The 23,820-nt window shown below is 36.4% G+C and overlaps 2 protein-coding genes and 2 long non-coding RNA genes across 5 annotated transcripts; all 4 read right to left on the minus strand.

Moving 5' to 3' along the window:
* Positions 1-627: 627 nt before the first annotated feature.
* Positions 628-2,049, minus strand: LOC110906712. The gene is made up of 3 exons (XR_002573876.2): positions 2,008-2,049; positions 1,076-1,183; positions 628-953 (listed from the first exon to the last, which is right to left on the minus strand). It is a non-coding gene; the product is annotated as an uncharacterized LOC110906712 (long non-coding RNA).
* A 2,793-nt stretch (positions 2,050-4,842) lies between these two features.
* Positions 4,843-5,753, minus strand: LOC110924068 (ketol-acid reductoisomerase, chloroplastic). Its single transcript, XM_022168113.2, has 5 exons — positions 5,673-5,753; positions 5,514-5,579; positions 5,330-5,408; positions 5,208-5,269; positions 4,843-5,123 (listed from the first exon to the last, which is right to left on the minus strand). The coding sequence occupies exons 1-5, from the start codon at positions 5,736-5,738 to the stop codon at positions 4,860-4,862; spliced, it is 537 nt and encodes a 178-aa protein (XP_022023805.1). The 5' UTR covers positions 5,739-5,753; the 3' UTR covers positions 4,843-4,859.
* A 2,714-nt stretch (positions 5,754-8,467) lies between these two features.
* On the minus strand, positions 8,468-14,748 carry LOC110924057 (probable pectate lyase 12). 2 transcript variants are annotated; one of them, XM_022168101.2, is made up of 4 exons: positions 14,464-14,748; positions 9,809-10,733; positions 9,072-9,274; positions 8,468-8,726 (listed from the first exon to the last, which is right to left on the minus strand). In XM_022168101.2, the coding sequence occupies exons 1-4, from the start codon at positions 14,601-14,603 to the stop codon at positions 8,543-8,545; spliced, it is 1,452 nt and encodes a 483-aa protein (XP_022023793.1). In that variant the 5' UTR covers positions 14,604-14,748; the 3' UTR covers positions 8,468-8,542. The 2 variants fall into 2 exon arrangements, with proteins under 2 accessions (XP_022023793.1, XP_022023797.1); XM_022168105.2 differs by having other exon boundaries at positions 9,827-10,733; positions 14,464-14,744.
* A 1,801-nt stretch (positions 14,749-16,549) lies between these two features.
* LOC110906705 lies at positions 16,550-19,437 on the minus strand. The gene is made up of 3 exons (XR_002573874.1): positions 19,324-19,437; positions 18,083-18,172; positions 16,550-16,679 (listed from the first exon to the last, which is right to left on the minus strand). It is a non-coding gene; the product is annotated as an uncharacterized LOC110906705 (long non-coding RNA).
* Positions 19,438-23,820: the final 4,383 nt, after the last annotated feature.

The raw sequence follows: 23,820 nt of genomic DNA on the forward strand, positions 1-23,820 counted from the left end.
TCCTTGACGTTAATTGGAGTTGAAGAGTTGTAAAGAGTGTTAAATGTTAAAATGTACAAACTAATTTTATATTTTAGGTAAATTTTTACAAGTTTTAGAGAATAAATAGAACCTATTGAAAGATGGAGGAACTAAATGTCAAAATACATAAATGTATAACCCTAAACCTAAAAAGTAGTTGCTGCCCACTGTCTTCATCTTCATCTTCTTTGTTCTTCATCTTCTTAACCTAAAACACCACCGTCCATGGTGGCCGGAGAAAAATGCAGTCACGTTACCTTCACTCTGCTATGTTTCTTTCAACTTGCTCAATTCTGGCCATGAAGGAAACGTTCCCGAAACATCGAATTGCCGTCCATCAAATTTACTACGATCATTAGAAATAGTATAAAGTCCTAATTTACTATGATGATATTGTTGCTGCACTAAAAAGCTGTGAATATAGGATCCTATTTAAAAAAGATTAGCTTTTTTTATTTGTAGACTACCCAATGGTATAATTTCTTTATCTATGAAATAAATAGATGCAATCTCACTTTCAAAAACAACCCCATGCCTTACCCAACATGCATGATAATAACTGTCAGCAACACCCTTTGATAGCTCAAGATTCTCTCTTAAAAACACATATTGATAAGAACTATATTTCGTAATCATTTTAATATCATCTATTACATATGTAAAATATGCCTCACATTCATCTAAAAATGATAAAGATTTCCATATCAGATCAGAGATAATTGCACGAAGAGCATCTTCAGCAGCCACACAAACTAATGACAGTCTCATGGTATCAATCGAACTTATTGGTGTAGAATCTGTCCTTGGACCGATGTGCTATGTTGCATGAATTAGTGACAAAGTAGAAATACAATTTAAAGATAATCAAGTCCCTTTAAAGATGCATATCCTTCGAGTTGCCAAAACATTTCTCTTAGTAAATCGAGTCCCTTCTACAAAAAAAAAAAAAAAAAAAAAAAAAAAAAAAAAAAAGAAACAGCCAAAAAATCATGAGGATAGTCTTGAAAGTAATGCCCCCTATGAAAAAAAACCTTGAAAGTAAAGAGGTATATACCTTAAATTTCGGTAATGGCGATCGTGTTTGGAGACGCGCGTGGTCGCTTGAATATAGGTTCACTTGAACTTTTCTTCACTAATGGGATATCTAATTCGACAACAATGTCTATAGAAAAAAAAACATTAACTCCCCACTTAAAAAGCACATCTGTTTAAAACAAAGTGATGAAAAAAAAAAAAAGAAAATATGCCATTCGTGCAACTGTTACCTCGGATCCTCTAAAGGTTGTCTTCTTATTAGTTAAGTAAGTGAGGACGGTGGTGTAGAGAAATAATAGTTTGACATGAACTTTCTTATGAAGGTGTCCAGAGTCCAGACTGAGTATGGCCCATTACTAATTAATAGATGAGAAATTGTGTGATGGTTAAAATAGTACTATGAAATGGAAGGAGTATATCTGGACCGCCAACTTGATAACGGTATACACAAGTTTTGGTAATTTTGTCTCATTGGTTAAGGATATTACTAAAATTTGAAAATTTATAAAAGGTTATTCTTAAACTATATATGTATCATGTGAAACGTTGTATTTTCTTTGCGATATGAAAGGAATACTGAATAAATTGATATTGTAAAACATATATCGTGTGAAAAAGTGTCCTTTTCATTTTCAAAAAATAATGTACACCTGGATGTATTAAAGTACTTAGAAGGTGTTAAATAATCGCAGAACCTTATTCAAATATCAGATCAAACAGTATCAGATGCACACTAATAAAATCGAAATCTCATCCCACTGATATTTCACATTTGTTCCCCAAAAACTATAATAAATATTTCAAAACTTCTTTATTAAATCTTAATCCAACAACTGTTTAGGCGAGATTTTCCATCTTTAAATGGTATTATATAATCATAGCCAGATGATGCATGTAGATGAACAACACAAGAGTGTTTAAGTAAACGAAAACATTAAATAAGAATGGTACCTTTAGAATATTTCCCATGTATGTGGCTAACCTTGAACAAATGTCCTCTGCATCACTTCTGCAGACAATTAAGGCCCAACCTACTTCTGTAAGCGTAAAGAGCTTGACGCTATATTAATAATGGGGCGCTCCTGTGAATAATCCATAAATATTCCAGAAAATTCGCTGCATAAAAACCAAAATGAAGAGAGAAACTAATCACACTCTTAATTCCAAATAATAAACTTTAAGAAGATAAACACGCCTAGTGGTGGCGTACACCATATCTTTTAATAATCAATGCATTAGCTTAATATGATAAATACTTAACAAATCATACAAAAAGCATGACATATTAAATGTCTTCACTATAAGAAGAGTTAATTTTTTTATAAACTTAATCACGAGAGACTATCTCCATTTAAATCTTCATTTTATTGAAACTTATTACTTTCTTAATTTTCTTCATCTTTATTTAAATCTACCATCTCCATTTTTTGGGGCTGCTATTATTTCCACTTGTGCCATCAGTATAGTCACTATCCTAACATATAGATTTTGGGATGGTTGACACGACCCCTTTTCTCTAATAGGTAAACCTAAACATGACTTGTATACAAAATTGGTCAACCCGAACATGACCCATAAAAAAAGTATATGTTATATATTTTTTGTTCTATTGAATTACTAAAACAATACTTAAATATTCAAACAGGTCTGGATAATCTACAATGATCTCAAAATGTTTAGCAATTCTCAAGTCTTGTAAAGTTTCAATAGTTCGTGGATTGGTTGTTCAATTCTACTACCCGAATAGGCAAGAGGAAACCATAGATAACCATGTTGAGAAAAGTAAACAATTGACAAATATGTGGCACATAGAGGTGGTCAAACGGACGGGTTAGGTGAGTTATGTAATAGGTTAAGACATCAAATATAAACAGCCCAAGTGTAAATGCTTAAGAGTTGTTACCGCCTGGTGTCGAATTAAATGCTCATAAATTATAGATTGTAGTTATACTACTCCCTTTAATGCCCTTTTAATTGTTTTTCATTCTAGGCTACAACACCAGACAAAACCCAATATTATATGTTTGACTTTTCATGTCAACGTTTTAACTTTTGAAATTCAGTTCTTTAAATATGAATCAACTTCCACACCATCTTTGCTTTAACCCATATGAATGAACACAAAGAACACGACATGAACAAACTCATTCGACTCCTTCCATTATTATGCCAAAGCACACCAAATAGATGATTACAAGGACCCTATTTTTAATAAACCAAACCTATCTTATGTAGGCTCAAAAACCAATAAAATAAACGCAATAACTAAATCATCTAATCCAAACATATTTGAAATTCAAACGAAACAAACAAAAACTCAAATACTTCAACTGACTCATACTACAACTTGTTTCTAAACCTTCAACATTAGTTCAACAAACACATGGTGTACAATATTTATCACTTATACATCCCAAAAAAGTTAAAATAAACTCCTAGGTACACTTGAGAACAATATGTGGATATGATACCATACATTTTAGGGATAAGCACGATACCCGTATGGTACCGAACCGGTACCGGTATCGAAAATACCGGTACCGAAAAACAGAAAAACTTGTACCGGTATCGGATACACCTGTTCGGTACCGGATACACCAGTTCGGTACGGTGTTTTACCCATAAATACAGGTTCGGTACCGGTACCCGGTACCAAATGCTCATCCCTAATACATTTTACCCAGAAGGCAATAAACAAAGTTAAAAATAATTACCTCAGAATATAGAAAGCCTTGTTAGTTCAAACTTTCCATAAGGTGGTGTTGGACTCGAATTGTTATGCATTCTGCATAACAAAAATCAACAAAGTGATATTATAAACGTAAAAATGCATCATCCTTGTTCCTTTAGTTGAACTAAGAAAACTGCATACTTAAAAGATAAAGTAACATATCATATGCTAAGGCATCTGATACCTCATTTATAATATAAAATATTTTTGGCTTTTGGGATCAAATTAGCTAACTTGTCTTTCTTTCAAACGATCATTTCACCTAAAACAACCAACCAAACCATACGCTACATCAAATAAGACCCAAGTGATATAAATTAATTTGTTTTTTTTTTAATATGACTATGATCTTTCATCACAACTGTGTAACACAAAGTCTTCAGTTTCAAATAACTAAAAAGGGTTAAATACAAAATGTACCCTTTTGTGATTCCCATACTTTGATCTCACTCCAGTTAGACTTTCCAACATTAAAATCAACAACAGTGATTCCTCATTCATCCTTGAAGGCCACCTATCCAGCAACCAAGCCAATAACACACAGGGTATACATTTTTATAAAGAAAGTAATGGAAAATGAATATATCAGCACTAATAACCATAGTTCATGACTTCATGATATATCTGCATAAATCCCAATTGTTGTGTATAATAAAATAATATATATGTTTTGAATAACAAAATAATTTTAAATAAATAATAAAAAGAGACCAGCGGGAGGATGGCCACAAAGTTCGAATTACATCTAATACACCCTTGACATAGAAACACCAAAGTACCTATAGAAATTGGCACATGCACCTGGGAATGGTCTAATCTCCATATAAGCGAGTCGTGTTTAGAAGAGCATATGAAGTGGTTCATACTGTTGTTCGATCAATTGGTTTTGTAGCATTTGTTGGCACAGATATTTGTAACACTGCCACCTTATTAAGCTCCTGAATATAATCAAAGTTAATATCATTCCGAACACCTCGGTGACAATGGATTCTATAGGCTCGTGAAGTGGGGCAAGCTCCTTCTTGTCGATCAAAGAATTTAACAAAGTATTTAAATATTCATAAGCTATATGTCACAATATATATAAGGAATAAAGAAGATAAACAACCTGATGGACAGCAAAACTTGCATAGATTCCAGCTCCGTTAATATCTTTTCCTTGAACATACAGTCTCCTGACAGACGGACCCATTCCTTTGGGACACACAGCAACCACACTTATGTTCTTGGGGAAATCAAGCCCGACCGATTGCAGATGACCAAGAAGAAACCCGTGTGAAAGTCCAAGTATGTTGTTTGGCTTCATGTGTGAAAAGATTTTCTCATAATTATCAGCCTGCAACAGTAAAGGACATTAGAGTTAATTATACTACATGTTAAAAGTAATATACAATGATCAAAACCAGCCCGACCGACTAACCTGAGCGGAATCTGAAATTAAAAGCAGAACCAAATCACTGCCAGAGATAGTCTCATAAATATCTCCAAGGGTTCCACTTTCTTCAGAGAAGCCAGCACTGCCAGAGATAGTCTCATAAATATCTCCAAGGGTTCCACTTTCTTCAGAGAAGCCAGCAGCCCGAGCCTCGTTAAATGAGCTTGAACCCTTTCGTAAACCGATCTATTTCATAAAACAATACACAAAAACAGTCAACATTTATAATCTACAACTACCATTAACATACAAAAAAGACTACAAAAAGAAGCCTTTAAAATTAAAATCTACCTTCACTACAATATCAGATTTAGCTTCTGCAAGAGAATCCCTGAGATTTTGAGCTTGAGTAGGACCCTATTAAATTAATCCCATATATAATTTACTAACATTAACACTAATTTGTTATAAGAATATAGAAATAATTAATCAAATAAATAAATTACAAACCTGAGAACCCCATCCAGTAACACCAATCTGCTTAATACCAAAGTACAGTACAGATCCAACTCTCATTAATAAATGATATATAGCAGACTATGTACAAAACGAACATTAAAGCTTTCATGTGCGCGCACACACATTCAAACATAAAAAAATACCATAAATCTTTACAGTAACACAAGCCCTAACTTCATGCTCCATCATGCTATCACTGTACCCTAATATACAAAAATTTTCATCGACAATTAAAAGATAAAAACGAAAACAAATTCTATAACTAAAATCAAAATCAATCTTTAGGTAAAGAGAAAAAAACAATAAACTTATAACCATGCAATCGGCCCAGTAATGCCGAATTAATTGGATTCGCTTCAAATAAGAAAAAAACCCTAAGTTGACACCCAATCAAGACTCCCCAAAATCAATCAAGAATAAATTCTTCAGCGAATGTAATTGACAGCAATCAGAGTAAGAAACTTCAATCCTAAAGCAAAATATCAAATTAAAAAAAAATAAAAAAGAATATAGAACCCTTTTAAGGACAAATTGAGTCGACGGTATTGGGCGTCGGAACAGAGTGTTTGGAGACAATGGTGGGTGGACCAGTGACGCTTGTGTGTTGCTGCTGCTATGATCGGTGCCGTTACCATTTTAGGGTTTGACCAGAATCGCAGATTTTTCAGTCGATGAAAATCCAAAACATATACAAAATTACAAAAGAAAAGACATAAATTAAAGAATCTAAGATGGGCTTGATGTTGTTACCGTCGATTAAGTGCTCCAATGATCAAGAACGTGATGTTTGGATGATCAGAAATCGCTTGAATACTGGATTGCAAGAGAAGATTTGAAAGAAAATGGAAGGTTATGATGTTAATTTAGGAGACGGTTAAATTAGGAAAGTTTATATCTCACGGGTCAAAAATCCGGGTTTGGTTTTGAGACGCGGGATCCGAAAATAATGTAATTGTTTCCCACATTTTCCCGCCAAAAACCACATTTGGTTGCACCACAACATGACATGTGTCCCACACTTTATTCATTTATTATATATATAGATAATTACTAATAAAGTATAAATTACATGTACAAGTAACGAAAATATAACTGTTCTTTTGTTTTACTAATTTATCTAAATAAGTCATTTCATTAATAAGGATTATATTCAAGTTTATAATTTACATTTTTCGTCATTCAACTCGTGTAATACACGGGGTTATAAGCTAGTTAAATTACATAAAGTAATCAATTATGGTCTAATGAACTATTACATATTTAACTAGTGATATTTTTCGCTGTACAAATTATAGAATAATATTTACAATACTATCGACCTTTTCAGTAAAAGTTACATCGATGGTGAAAAATATTAAAAATATTGAAACTGACTCGTATCAAAACATGAAAATAAATGAATACTGGTATATGCATTACAAAATTAAAAAGTCTAATGAACTATTACATATTTAACTAGTGATATTTTTCGCTGTACAAATTATAGAATAATATTTTCAATACTATTGACCTTTTCAATAAAAGTTACATCGATGGTGAAAAATATTAAAAATATTGAAACTGACTCGTATCGAAACATGAAAATAAATGAATACTGGTATATGCATTACAAAATTAAAAAACTTAATTACACAAAAGTTTTCTGATGTAACACAAGAAAAAAAAAAAACAAAGTCATGATATACCCAAAACGAATAACACGTGTTTTACAACTATCAAAAACCATAAAAACAAATACCGGTTGTCAGTTCATGTTTCTGTTCGTTACGTTATCGGTGCGTTTTATACATATTGAAAACCATACAAACGAATAACAGTACAAATTGATAATAATGAAACAAGTACCGATGTTGTTTGGTCCATATTGGTTAGTTTCGTCACGGTACTAGAATTCGCTATTATTGTACATTACTATTCACAACTCGATTTTGAATAAGGTTTATATTGAGACATAGATAAAGATAAGCGCGTCACAACGTTATTTTTTAAAAATTATAAAATATTATTTTAAAAATTATTAGAGAAAAACAAAATACCTTTACTAAAGCATAATATCAATTCACTGGTGGTGACCCATTTATGAAAAGGTTCATAAACTCTTGTACATTGTTCAATCGAGCGACACGTAACATACAAAGCTATAACCCGAACCGGGTTGGTCAATATCTGGTCAACTCTGGTTTGGTACCAAAATGGTTCAGATAACGAACCATTTTCAATAGAAAATCCAAACCGGGTTTCTTTTGTCCATCTCTAGTTGGATCATGGATGGAGGGGCATGTGGGCCAAACTTGTACCTATATGTTATACATGAATGGGTTTGGGCTAGTCTAGGCCCAATCGCTTTCCACTTAGTATTACAAGTGAAATACTGTATAATGTTTGCAAGTAAAAAAATGAAAATAAAAATGATATATTGTGTTTTAGGAGGTTAGGTTGAACATAAACCATGAATCTAAGGGTTTATTTTTCTTTAATTGTAGCATGTTAACGTGACATCGGTTAAACAAGATGGTCGCGTCGTTTCGCTTTTTTAGCTTAAAACCTCTTCGTTTTCAATTTAGAAATACTGTGTCATCATTTGATTGGTTCTCAGTCGCACCACTTTCTGTTTCTAAGGCCAAAATCTCGTAAACGTTGAATTTTCACACCAACGCCATTTACGATATATACATATATCTTCAACCTAATGTCTATTGATTGTCAAATAACAACTTTAACGGAAAAAGTTTGATCTAATTGGTTATTTCATCGATAAACTCAAATATTTTGGTGTCGCAATGATATACCAAGAACCAAAAACTTGAATTCCTTGTCGATTTAAAATCAATTCGGAGAACTTTTTCCGAAATCTTTTGGTATCACAATAACATAACCGGATCACATGAAGAGCACATAAACATGAAACATAACAATGCAATCAATAAAGATGAAATCAAATTCATAGTATTTGGCTTAGAAGACCCATCACTATCTTCACCATAGTCATTTTCATCATCCTCTACACCTCCGTCACCACCGGTCCATTTCCCAAGCTTGTTGCTCCTGCAAATAATCAAAATTTCAAAACTATTTTTATTTAAATTGTTAGACTGGATTTTAAATTGTTTTTTTCTTTCGAAATCTCATTTACCACTTCAAGCTACATATTTTTGTTTATTGCCTGATTCATATTCATATTTAGTTAATATCATAAATCTATGCTAGAAGTTACATTATTTACATATTTTTTTTTAAATATATTACCATTTAACAACAATTTGTTACACCTAAATTCCACTTGGTGATCTGGCATGTTCAACTAAAATTCCAGTTATAAAGATTAACAACTTAGGAAAAATTGAAAAAAAATATATATTTTCTAACAAAAAATAGAAGACGAGATCGAACCTGCTACCAAGCACGCCGGCGTTCATGGTAAGTTGATCGATCAAGGCAGCCGATTTCGGCTCTACACTGTACGCTTTCTCGTACTTTAGCTCTAACCCTTCGCCAGACGCCACGAAGAACGCCCCGTTCATAAGAATATCCCCTTCACTCCTCCAATTCCATCCCTTCCAATGCTCTTGTGCTGTTTCCACCCTCTTTGTCACCTATCCGATCATTTTTCCCACGTTAAATTCAATGGCGGAACCAGAACCTTTTTAATCACATGGTGTTCTCTTATATACTTGGTTACAGTTAAGTGTCCAAATTATTTTAATTTTTTTTAAACCCAAATTTTATATATAAAAGTTTAACAAATTCTGTGACAGCAGTAGGGGTGTTCATCGGTTCAGATATTGATTCATTTATTCTATTCGATCCGATTTATTCGGTATTTATTTTTTCATTTACCAAAAACCAATCCGAATACAAAAGGTGTCTAATCAAACCGTTTTATTCAGTTTATCCGGTTCAGTTATCCGATTAAACCGGTATTATTCGGTTTATTCTTATTCGAGTGAATTTAGTTCAGTTATCCAAATAAGCAAAATTTATGAAACCGAAAACCCAACTGGCAATTCAGTTCGGTTTTTTCGGATTACGAATACATTTCTCTTTCCAGTTTTTTTTTCTCACTTTTTAATACTTTTGAACACCCCTTGTCAACAGACCCTCTTGACCCTTTTGGTTCTGCCCCTTACTTTATCAAAATTTTGTACCTCCTTAGCATTACGATTAGCCGGAGCAGTATACCGGTTACCCTGACTATTAATCGTCGGATTCCCACTCCCTCCGATCGCATACATCTCCCACCTCGAATACACATTATTAACAACATGTATATACCCTCGCCGGCATCTAGGCATCCGTTGCACCAAACTTTTACCAAAATGGTTAAACGCGATGGTCACCTGCATACCCGAATCGGGCAGGTACTCATCACTATGCCCAAGCAGCATCACTTCATCATGATGCGAAAAAAAGTTATTCGATATCGTAATCCCTGTTGAACCCATCACCGCATCTATCAACCCGTCTTTACAATGTGACAACGAGCAGTGATCGATCCAAATGTCCCGTGACCCGAATATGGATATCCCGTCCCCATCGGACCTTGTTCTGTACCCGAAATGGGTCGGGCTGGACCGGATCATGGTGTTACCGGATTGGTAACAATGGTGGATGTGGATGTTGTGGATAATGATGTTTGTTATGTATTGGAGAGTAATGCAGCCGCCCCCGGTGACGTGGACGTTTGCGCCGCGGCCATCGAGGGTTTTGAAGCTGTTGAAGATGAGTTCTTGTGAGAGTTGGATGTGCATGTTGGTTAGGAAGATTATCCAAAGGGGTTCGGTTTGGATGACCGCGTACCGGAGGGTTCCGGGGCGAGGGTTTATTACATCGTGATCGGATGAATCGGTCACGATGTAATAACGCCCGCCTTTGCCGCCTGCGGCATACTGGCCGAAGCCTATGCCGCAGTCGGCCAGGCGCTGACGGTTGAGATGCCAGTTTGGATCGCACCGCCAGCAGTCGTCGATTGGGTTGCCGGTTAAACATGAGATTGAGGAGTCAATGTTGGTGTATGCTAGCATTTCTCTTCTTGTGATTGATACATTTACCTTCCTGTAACAGAAAATTAATGTTTTAGTCTAGTGGCACCAAGCAAGTACAAGTAGGGGTGTTCAAAAAACTCGTGGCTCGCAGCTCGCTCGAAACTCGCTCGAAAAAAGCTCGAAGAAAGCTCGGCTCGAAATTGGCTCGATTGTAAACGAGCCAGCTCGGCTCGGCTCGATTTATAAACGAGTCGAGCTCGAGCTTGGCCTGGCTCGGCTCGTGAGCTCGTGAGCTGGCTCGATAAGGTTTACATCCTTCATTTTTTGTCTCACATTGCTTAGAAAACAAAAAGTAAGGGAGTATCTCCCTATAAAAGTAGGTAAAGACAATGGAGAAAGTGAATTAACTATTTATACTTACATATTTAGCCATATGGTTAAATTAAATGGCAATTATGGCCCTTAGGCTATGAAGAAATTCATTTTTAAGGGTTTTTTTAAGTAATAAATTTTGCAGTTCTTTGTTAGTTCGAGCTAGATCGAGCCGAGCTGAGCTAGCTCGAATTCTAATCGAGCTGAGCTCGAGCCTCAAATCTCAGCTCGATTTGAAATTCGAGCTCGAGCCAAGCCAGCTCGAATCGAGTTCGAGCCGAGCTCGAGCTAGGTCTAGCTCGGCTCGACTCGGCTCGTTTACAGCCCTAAGTACAAGAGGTAGATTTTAAGAGAATATAAATGATTTTAAGATACAAAATATTCTTAACGTAAGAAGTGAAGAACATAATTTCCCTACTACTTAAGAATGATGTTTAATTGCCAAATATAAAAAAAATCATGATTTTACTGTAGTAGAGTAGTTATTGTAGGGTAATTATAATCACTCTACAATCTAGAAAATTGCATATTTAATCTACTAGTGTAAAGTCATGTTTTTTTTTTTTTTTTTAATTCTATGACTAAAATACGTGCTTAATAAGATGAGGAAAAAATTCAAAAAAAAAGTTCCCTCCTTCACTTCTTACGTAAAGGGCAATTTGTATGTTAAATACTCATTTGTAGAATAACTTGACTCTGAGTAGGTAGATTTTAAGAGGTGTGTTGACGAAAAAACCATAACGTGATAAGTCGTTACCTATATATGTTAGCTATCAGTTTATTATTAACGGCTGCTTTTTTTAAACTATATGATATCGTTTTGCCTACATAAGTATATAGTTCTTGCAATTTTCTTTTTTACATTAGTTATGTAGTCCAGTTTTTCATCTAATTATATTACTAAAATGACCTCGTCAATAAGACAACTAATCTTTTAAATTTTAAATTTTACAGAAACAACAACCATAATCAGGAAATCCTTGCATAGAAAAGCTAAGCTTATATATAATTCTATAAAGTGTCGAGATATATTACAGTATATATCAAAATTAATTAATAGGGATATTGGATTTAAACAACCCTAACTTTTACCAATTGACCAATAGCACTCTTAACTTTCGATTTGTACCACACCATTCCAATTTTAAACTTATTGGCCGATAACACACCCAAACTAACAGAACCTTAACCCAGTTAGTTTTTTGTTGATGTGGCACTTGTGTGGTGACGTGACATCTAAAGTGGAGTTTTTTGAGACGTGGCATTTGACTTGGCTTTTTTAATGATGTAGCACTAGTTTGGTGACGTGGCAGCTTATGTCAGCAAACTGTGTTAGTTTGGAGTGTTATCGGCCAATAAGTTGAAAGTTGTGAGTGGTGTCGTACAAATCGAAAGTTCGAAGTGTTATTGACCAATTAGTGAAAGTCGGAGTTATTTAAATTCAATATCCCAAATTAGAATAGTGAATAATATTTTCAATAAAAAAACCGCAAATGAATTATTTAGTTCTTAAACTAACTAAATCGGCAGATTTACTTCAGTTTTAACAATTAGGGCTGAGCAGTATACGGTTCAGAACCATCAGAACCGGGGAACCGAACCGGAACCGCTAGATCCAAACTGTATTTTTGTATATAGGGTCAGGTTCCGGTTCTTAAATTTGGGTAAAAACGGTTCCCGGTTCGGTTCCGGTTAAAACCACGGTTCCAGTTAAAGAACCGCTAGAACCAGTTGGGATTATAAATTTTTAAAACTCTATTTTATTAATGGGCTTTTCAACATCATACGACCATCGTAATTCTTATTCCCTCCTCTTATATTCATTCCACAATCTCATCTTTCATCTTCTAATTCTTCTCCATCTCTCAACCCTAACCCTAATTGCTATCATACAAGTTCATCTCCATCAACACCCTGCAAATACAGGTACGCTATTCTACATGACCTTTTTTTTATGACTGCATATATTTTCTTTCTAGATGTTTGTTTTCTGATACATATAGTTTTCTATATGTGAAAATAAAAATTGAACAAAAATAATCAAATCAACGTTGATCAAATTGTAAATGTGTATAAAAATAGTGTATTGCTTGGTAAATACAGTAGATGCATTACTGATCAATCTATTCACATGAACCAAATACAGTGGATGCATTATTCGTTTATTTTTTTGTGGCTAACACTTGGTTTCATTTAGATGTTTATGAGAAAATTGAGAGGATGAAGATCGAATGATGTTTGAAGATGTTTGTTTTAATTGTTAACACAATGGTTGTAATAGTTTTATTTAGAGTTTGTTTTATGTCTTGAAATTTTTTATTGTTGCTTTGCTACTTTTATTTTGGTTGGTTTAATCTTTGAATGTTGCAACTCTTAGTTAATGTTTTAAATGGTTTAATTTGTTTTTATTTAATTGTTAATTTTATGATTTAATTGTCAACCGGTTCCCGCGAGAACCGTTTACACGAGAACCATTTAACCGGTTCGGAACCGAACCGGGACCGTTATAATACGGTTCGGTTCCGGTTCTTAAATTTAGCAATTAACGGTTTCGGTTCGGTTCGGTTTGGTCCGGTTCTAAACCGTTGCACAGCACTATTAACAATTCAAACAATTCTTAACGGTTTATCAACATTCAATAACCAATGGATGGTGAAATGAAAGAAAGAAAAAATAAATTAAAAAAAAGCAAAAGTGCACAATGTAGACAGAGGGGCCAACCCCATAATATCTTGAACAAAGAAAAAGTAAACAAAGTGAACTAATTAAATTAACAATGGGCTCAAGTAGACTTAAAAGAAAAAAAAAACACCCACTAATCATCTTTACAAATTACCTATTTTTGTCTACAAGTTTTTATAAATACCCTTATTACAATCAACACTTTAATCATTAAAACTTTAATTTAAATATATGCTTGATTAAGCATGATATTTATTTACCAAGTTAATTATACTAAACAGTTAAAATAAGAGGATTATAGATTGATTATTATGTTTTGTTCTAAAAAGTAACATATATTCATGGCTTGTTAACAAATTTACACACAATGCTTACCATTTTAGTACCAAAAGTTGTCACTTTTAATCATTAATAAAACATACTTATCACTATTTTTACCAAAATATGTAATTTGTTTGCAATTTGCTCCTTTAATTATTACATTGTTTTATAGTTTGGGCCCATAAAGATTTAGGTCTATATAATTAACAATATATCATCACATACAAAAATCTAAAAGCTACATACATACATACAAATTGGCTGTTCCAAACATAGTTTGCTTTTAACATACACATTCTTGATACATTTTATATGTAAAAAAAAATTCATGCTTCAACAAGGTACATAACATGTTTGAAAACATGTAAATTAACCTAGAAAAAAAGTAAAGTAAGGTACATTGTGCAGAAAATGAAATGATGTACCTTTGAATATCTTGAGAAACAAGTTCAGGGGAAGGGTGTTGACCAGGTAGTGTTAGATTCTTGAACTCCATTGTTGCAACAGCTATTCTCAGTAGTAAGAGAGTGTGCAACACTACAATGCAGGTTTTTCTATGCTCCATTAAAATGTGTTTATGGAAGAAGGGTATAATGGTAAATAGAAGAGAATGTGGTGAAGATGGAGGAAGAGGTGAGTGGTTAGTTCTCAGTCAGCCTCCACTGATGGTGACTAAGGAATGATATGATTTATAACTGAAGTAAAAGCAAATATGGGAAGGATTTAATTAGTTGAGGTGGGGTAGCTTTCAAAAGGTAAAAAGATACATTGATAGATTTACTATTTGTCAACTATTTCTAACCTTAACGTTTTTATTACCGAGGGTTAATTTGTTGTGCATTATGACGATAAGGAGATTTCATCACCAATCCCCTTATCATCTTATCATCTGCTCCCGTTCAAATCACTTCACCTTCATCATCTTCACTTATAAATCCACTTCACAATCCAGAGGATCCATCCAAAAGAACTTTCCCATCTCGCTATGGCTTCAGAACACCTCAGAATCTGGATGAATATTTAAAGTTGAAAGCAAAACAAGTAGAGGTTATAGCCAGATAAGAAAGCAAAGGGTTATGTGACAGGAGATACCAAGGTCTGCTATCACATGGACTTAACAAAGTCAGAAAGCTTGAAGACTTTGCTAAAGACCTTAATAAATCCATGTCTGAGCAGCCATTGGATACTGAGCTTGAAAAGGAACTAAGAGCATGCGTAGTGGGCAATATTCACCCTTGGGCGTTTTGCGTCATGTGGCAGCCCAGCCAGCAATGGAGCATAATTGGGCGTTTTCTAAAATGGGTGTAGTGAAGATATGGGGATTGTGGGGCATTATGTTTGTAATCAAATAAAATAAAATAAAAACAATTCAAAAAATATTATTGGACAAAACAATGCAAGCTCAAATCTGATTGGTCAATTCTTCCCCCTCTTGGCGTGATTTAAAAAATGCCAAAACCAAAAAAACGCCAATCACGCCCATGCGTAGTGGCAAAGGGGCAATATTGGGCGTGATTAAGCCCCAAAAACGCCAAATTTACAACCACTACGGGTGGTCTAAGGATTGATTACTTAGACCACATTATAAAGCATAAGCCCTACAAAGCAATAAAGGCCTAATTCAAAGATTAGTCAACATATGCTCTCATTGATGAAATTATTATTACGATATATTACTTAACGAATTGAAATGAATAGTGATTTTAATATTATAATAATATATAGTTTTTTTAATACTTTTATTATTTTAATATTATAATAATATTTATTTTCTTTACTTTTTAACTTTAATCCTTTTTTTTAATATCAGTGGTTGGGATAAGCTTGGTATCAACCGATATCCAGCCAATACTGGTATCGAAAATACCGGTACGGTTCTGTTCGGTATCAGTACATGAAGGTAAAACCGGCACTAATACAGAGAATGCCAAAAGTTGGTGCCGAATTGATATTGGAAATCTTTTGGTTCGGGAAATTCAGTGCTGCTACCCGCCGCCATTTGCTCATCCCTGATCACGGTTACCGTACGAACAACGGTATCGTACAACTTTTTTTGTTGGTTTTCTTCAACTTTTAATTGTTTCTTTTTTTAGTTTCAGGGGTAGGATGAGCTCAGTGCCAACCGATACAGAATCGGTATTGATACCGAAAATACCGGTTACGGTACCGGTATATGAAGGTAAAAAACGGTAGTGAACCAGTACCAGGAACGCCAAAAGTCTGTACCGAATTGGTACTTAAGATCTTTCGGTTTAGAAAATTTGGTATCGGTACCAAGAACAATTTGCTCATCTCTGACCACGGGTTTCATACGAACAACATCGTTACCATTAAATGCCAGATTGAATTTCACATGGATGATGCTGCTGATCAACTCTGTAACACCCTAACACGCTTTAACTGAAAAGACGCAGCGGAATTACGTACCATAAAATTTCTTTCATTAAAAACGTTTTATCCTACTTGAAACTTCAATATAAAATAACCTTTTTACAATATACGCATCCTTCGTACTCATTTACATAATGAAAGTCTAACTTATGTCTATCATTTTACATACTCCAGGATCCCCGTACAATCTATCTTGTAACTCGGACCTTGATCGCTACACCTCATGATGATAATTTGTCATTCGTACAACCTGCACCCACCACATACATTCACAGCATTAGTATACATCATATACAAACAAGATTCTTAATCATGTAGTCTCGCTACGTTCTATCCACATATACTTTTCATCCCGTTTTCTTTCTAGATCTAGTCATTCCATCCGGGCGTCTAATCCTTGATGAACTTCAATATAGTACCTGCACTATGTTTCATTCTCGAGGCACACTGTTAATAACGTCAATACTTAAATGTGTTGAAACTACGCATACATTACATACCTGGCTGTGTACATACATTCCTACCCACATACATGCCTACATACATACATAACTACATACAAACATACCTTCCCGCATACATACGTGCATACATAACTACATACAACCATAAATACATGCATACTTAACTACATACAAACATACCTTTTCACATACTACATACATACACACATACATACACACATACATACACACATACATACATACATACATTCATACATACAGAACTACATACAAACATACATTCATAAAACGGATCATAACTACACATGTGCATACCTTCGCTCACACGTGCATGTACTTACATGATTACATAAGTACATTCATACATACATACTACCTCATATTCATGATTACTTATTAGCTTAAGCGTATTGGGAAGAAGTTAAATCTATACATACTGACCCACATACTTAATTCGTTTCCCGCACACACGCTTACCCTTTCCATTCTTACTCACGCTTCCTAAACGCTTTTTAGGTGACTTCCGGGTACATTTCGGATCTTAAAGATGAGTTCCATACTTAACCGTAGCTTATCAAGCCATTTGGTAGGGTTTAGGTGCATTATAGAAGCTTATCGGGGCTTGGGATGAATTCACGAGGCCCGAAATTAAAGGAAAACAAAGAAATGCATAACTTACATTTTGCACCTAACCTCCACCGTAAGCTACGGTGGCTACCGTAGCTTACGGTGGCCCAAAACCCTTACGATGGCATTTAACTGTCTTACGGCAGAAGGAAGGGCCCAACACCCACCGTAGCTTACGGTGGGCACCGTAAGCTACGGCGATGCCCAGATCAGCCCCCTATTTTAATACTAAAATTCGCATAACTTGATCGTTTTGCATCCGTTTCACTTGAAACTTGTTTCAAATTGTTCATAAAACATTTCCCTACCTAATTAACTAAAAATTCATACCTTGGGGTCCTTAAACTTTATAAATTACATTATCGTTACACGATTCATGCATATATGTTCGACCCGCTTGATCTATATCATGCACTTCCCAACTTACCTAACCACATTCGACTACTTTCCATTAGACTTACCCTATCACTACCTTTACTTCATACTTTCTTACATAACTCTAGATAATTTACCAAGTAACAAAACATATTAAGTCAAAAGGGTACGTTTGGGATTCACTTACCTTGAGCGTCCGTTTTCGCATCCGCTTCCTTGTCTCCTCTTGACCCGTTTGTCTTTCTTGCTTGAGTCCATTTCCACATGATCCCTAATGCTTTCGTGTCACCGCAATCACATCCTTGTTAGTATACATGATTTTACATATAAATGATCATGTCGAATGCATAACTCGCAATTAGCTTTCATAGTCAAGTCTAACAAACATAAGGCATACGCCCAAATCATATCTTTTCAAACTCATACAATCCATCATGTTAACGCATAAAACGCATATTAATTTAACACATACCATATGACGTTCCAAGATCTTATAATTGTGTCAAAAATCTAGCTATGTCCCTTATGTGCAGTTGACTTCCAAAAGTCAACGGTTTAATGTATAAACTTCCGACTTAACTTCATATATTCGCTACATCATATTAGGCTATACATATGACACTATATACATTTCCTACTTATGATGCAAATGTACTTACAACCACATAATCACATAATCATACACGCATACATATTTACTCACACATACATTCGTTTCATTACACACACGTTCTTGTTAGCATATGAAATTATACAAGAGAACAACCATATTAATTCACAATTCACATTCGACTTCCATTAATCATATCAATTACATGTGGTACACTCATGGTGAGATACTCATTTAATCGCATGATCACTTTTTTTTACATGTACACACCATACTAGAAACCTCATTAATTCTACAATTGCACCATAATCCATACTTAGCAATGAACTATATCTAAACTCAATTCTCATGTTAATTTACTATCAAACACCCCTTTATCACATTCCATATCTAATTACCACTTTCTTGCATACTATTTCACCTTGTCATTTCATCGAACACTTGGCATGCGTACAAGTTTCTAAACATAATGTACAAGTAACCTTCATTCTTTTCTTCCTAGTTCTTGTTTTCAATCATCCAAACTACCAATAACAATTCAATTTCATACCATGTTCAATATAACTAACAATTTGGTCACATGCAACATATCATATCAAGAATCAAACAAAGGTTGGACATGGGTGACATACCCATGTCGCCATTTCTACTAACCCAAGTGGGTTTCATCTCCAAATCTCAATTAACATCAAATCTTGTATAATTCACATTCCAAATGATAATTCTAACATATATTCATGCTTAATTTCAGTAAATTTTGTGGATTGATCCTAAGCCACTTCATACAAAAAATCATCAAACTCAAAATTACAACTTACCATATGTTTGTTAGGGTTAGATTATGAGAAATCTTCATCCATGCAAGGCTTTCCATTCGATTTTGGCTTTAATTGGGCTGAATTTGTGTTGTTGTTCTTGAGAGCTAGGGTTCGCACCCCTCTGCTCTTTCTCCTGGACGATCCCACCACGCACACACACCTTGTGTGTGTGTGATATTTGGTTTTAATAACTTGAGTTTCCATCTTGGCACCCTTAGTCCCTCAAGTTTAACATATAATCTTATTTGCCACAAACCTCATTCTTTTATTTATTTATTAGACACTTAACTAGGCCTAATAACTTAGTTATTGTACTTCATCTAATTACACAAGGTAACCTACTAACGAATTTAATAATTTGAGTTTTGGGGTGTTACAAACTCACTGCCCAATTACATGAAACAATCAAACAGTTGGCAAGCAGACTTCATTCTCTAAACTCATCACAAATAACTCTCATCCTAAGAAAACCATCTGATCCAAAAATACTAAAGTGGAAGTCATCCTCAGACACACACGTATTGACTTTGCTCAGATCAGATGGTAATGTTGAAAGGATATCAAGGAAGGATGCACATGGTCTAAATGCAGATGACCTTCAAGATCTTTTGAACCTTCAACTAGAAAAGGATGAAGATGATATGGACTCCCTGGACTTTGAACTTCAATTTAAATGGCAAATCAGGGAAATGCTGATGAGGAAATAAAGATCAGAAATAAATGAAGGGTTTTGGCATCATCTGTTCTATGGGGAGATTTTTTTTATTGTGAAACCTTCCTTGAGAACAGATGATACAAAGCCAAAAACTGTTCTGCAACAACTGATCCAGAATAAACAGTGTTTTGAATTGCTTCTTCCTTCAATGGCAAGATATCCAACAACTGCTGCTTCAAAGGTCTGCTCAACACTAAGCACTGCTGGATTATAAAGACTGTTGAAGACTAAACCACTGAAGAAGTCAAAGGTCTGTTGGAAGTCAAAGGACTAATCAACCTTGACTGAAAGTCTGCTAAAGCTTCATCAGAGGTTGAGCTCATCAGAGGATAGCATCAACAGTGTCTAGTAATTAGTGTTTTATTAATGTAACAATATTTAGTATTAGCAGTGTTTAGAGGTTGTTAATGTTGTTAGATGTCACTGTCTCGGTGACGTTAGCCAAGATGCCACGGTGGTTAGGATTGTACTATAAATTGACAGTGCTTGTATTGTATTGTTCTATTAGATCACTTCACACACACTTGTATTTTGTATGAACAATCACTTGTGATCTCAGGCTGAGGGGGAGATAGCAATTCATGCATACGTGATTGAACCATTGTGTAATATAATCATTCGACAAAAGTATTTATGATTAAAGTTGTTCTTCCATTGTTTGTGTTATGAAGTTTTCTTCATTTCCGCTACAATTATTACATCTTATTATCTTCTTCCATTAATTATCTTATAAAACAAACACAAACAATCAAACTCAAATCCTAACAGTAACCTATGGACATGAGATGGTACCATCGACATAACCAAAGAGGTTATTGGTAACCAGGAAAGGTTGTATCATCACTTTCCAGTAACCATAATTCGTTGGCGGTGAGAGTTTGAATCCAAACTTGTGAGAGTTGTGTGTTTGTTTGTCGACAACAACAGTGAAAGGAGCCAATAGCGCCATGGATATTGTTGGGTGATTGTGATGAAGGATGAGAGAGGCTGATTGTGATCGGATATTTTTATGGGTGTGGAGGGTTGGCGGCTGCTGAATTTAGGGTTAGGAAAGAAGAGGCTCTGACACCAAGATAAATCTTGGTAATCAGTAATGTTGTATTGACGTTTAAGAATGATGATTACATAGGTATATTAAGACATAACATTTACACATATAGCCCTCTAACTATGATTAATACATAAACTATCTAATATACAGGGCCTCTATCTAATAGAGGGCACGGGAATCTTTAAGTGTATACCTTAATAAGTGGTTGTTTAGGGTCTGTTTGGTATGGGGTAATGGAATGAACGGGGGAATGGAATGGACAAGGTAATGGAATGGATGAGGTAATGGAATTGATTATTACCATTCCATGTCTTGTTTGGTTACCATGTGAGAATAGAATGAACCATTACATATTGTTGTTTGGTATGCGAGAAAAGACGAAGGAATAAAATCGGATGGCGGTGGTCAATGATGGGCGGCGATGGTGGGTGGTGATAGGTGGCAGTTGTAGCGGCAGCGGTGGTGGTGGGTGGAGACGGCGACGGGTGGTGACAATGGTGGTGGTGGTGGGTGACGGTGAAGGTGGGTGGCGGCGGTGGTCAGAGGTGGTAGCGGTAGCGATGGTGGTGGCAGATGGTAGCAGTGGTGGCGGTTGATGGTGGTGGTTGATAGCGATGACGGAGGTGGGTGGCGACGGCGGCGGTGATCGAAGGTGGCAGCGGCGATGGTGGCGGCGATGATCGAAGGTGGGTGGTGGCGGTGATCAGAGGTGGCAACGAAGATGGTGGATGGCGACGGTGTCGGGGATGGAGGTGGGTGGCGGCAACGACAGTGGCGGGTGGCGGCGAAGGCGGGTGGCGGCGAAAGTGGATGACGGCGACGAATGATAGTGGTGGTGGGTGGTAGCAACAGTATTGAGTTGTGGTGTTGTTAATGAAGGGTGAAGAGGGAATGGAATGGAAAAAAACAGGGGGGGGGGGATGGAATGATTTTGAAGGAATGGAATGCATTTTGGAATAGGCGATTCCATTCCATCGAGCAACCAGACACTTTTTTCTCCATTTCCTCTCAATGGTTCATTCCATTCCACCTCTCATTTCTGCATACCAAACACTACCTTAGTCTTAGCTTCAACCATTGTAATTTTGATGATGATTTTAAAGTAAAAACTAAAAAATTAGATATGGAAAATGAAAAAGATTTCTATAATAAAAATATTATTATTCAATAAGTCAACCTTAAAAGACTTGGTGCATAAAAGCTAATAATGTGTTTATCAAAGTTTAGGATCATATAGTTCGATGAGTATCTAATCATAACATTAGATTTGCCATCGATGTAACATCCGGAGACTTCTCGTACCACCATTATTTTTCGTTTTGTCACTGATGGGTTGTTCATCTAGGAAATCACGGAGACTTCCCAGGATGAAGGGGTATGGTCCTAAATCTCGCGCCAGCTAGCCGCGAGTGACCATTACCCTTATCAAATAAACCCCCACCAGCAATAAACCGCGTCCACGCAGACGCATCCTTCGAATCCAATCGGTCTGAGGATGAGAAGCCTTACCTTGTGTATAAAAGCAGATGTACATAACGATGCGGCTGGCACCGCATCATATGGGCATTTTCGTCATAACAAGGGATGCAGGCAACAACAACAGTCGCCACGGACGGCGATGCGGCTTGGCACCACATCTCGCGTATTTCTTGATCAAAGCATGAGACGCGGGAACAGCAAAAGTTACCGCAAGCAGCGATGCGGCCCGCACCGCATCCTGTGCACTCAGTAAGTGGGACTGACACCACAGAGCAAGTAGCACCAATGACAGTCGCCTGTCAAGTCTACGTAAGCGACAGACTGACGTGGCTTTACCTCCACAACCGACAAGCCTGACACACCTGCAAAGGTGCAGCATGTCGTCAGTCAGTCCGTCCGTCCACCTCCTCCTTCACTCCTCGGCTATAAATACCAACCCCAAACCAGGTTTGAGGTATCTCTTCACAACTCTCTCAGTACTACTACTATCACATTTGCTTCCCAAGCAAATTACTGATTCTCACGCCGGAGAGTGGTAACAAGGAGCACCCCCCACTCCATCCTCCTTGTTACGAGTCACGGCTTGTTTCCTTGTGCAGGAGATCAACCGGCGGACGATCCAGCCACCGATCCTCGAGAGGAACGAATTAACCCTTCTTGACAAGACCAGTGAGTTAACCCTGCCCGGTTAACCGTTGTTTCATCATTGGCGCCCATCGCTACTCTTAGCACTTTTTTAACCATCCCTCTCCCTCTCAAAAGATCATGTCTGATCGCCTAAACAACACCACTGGGGATAACCCAAACCCCGCAAACCCAGGGCCTGTGGGGACCGCTCCCCCAACCCTAAATCCTGGCCACATTGGTACTTTAACGCAAGGGGTCCCATCCCTTACGTTCGGACACGACCTTTCACAGTACGCATCTGTGATCCCTCCAGACATGAACCCTCATGCCTGGTATGACCAGCAGGCGGCCCTGCTGGCCGCAACATACAACTGAGCTTGCGCTGAAACGCAAGTACCAGACGGGCCCACCCCGGCACCATATACACCTACGGGCCGTATTTTACAATACGAAGGCAGGGCACCCTCACGTCCAGCCTCCTGAAGTAGGCGTGAGGACCGCAGATCTCCTTACTGCGACGTCCGCACAATCAACGAAGATGATTCCTCGTACGGGTCCCACAGTAGGGGCCCAGTACATAGCCGCCTAGGCCCTTACAGCGAGGACAGGCGGCAATCCACAGCCC

The sequence above is a fragment of the Helianthus annuus genome, chromosome 2 (assembly GCF_002127325.2).
Source record: "Helianthus annuus cultivar XRQ/B chromosome 2, HanXRQr2.0-SUNRISE, whole genome shotgun sequence".
Lineage (NCBI taxonomy): Eukaryota > Viridiplantae > Streptophyta > Magnoliopsida > Asterales > Asteraceae > Helianthus > Helianthus annuus.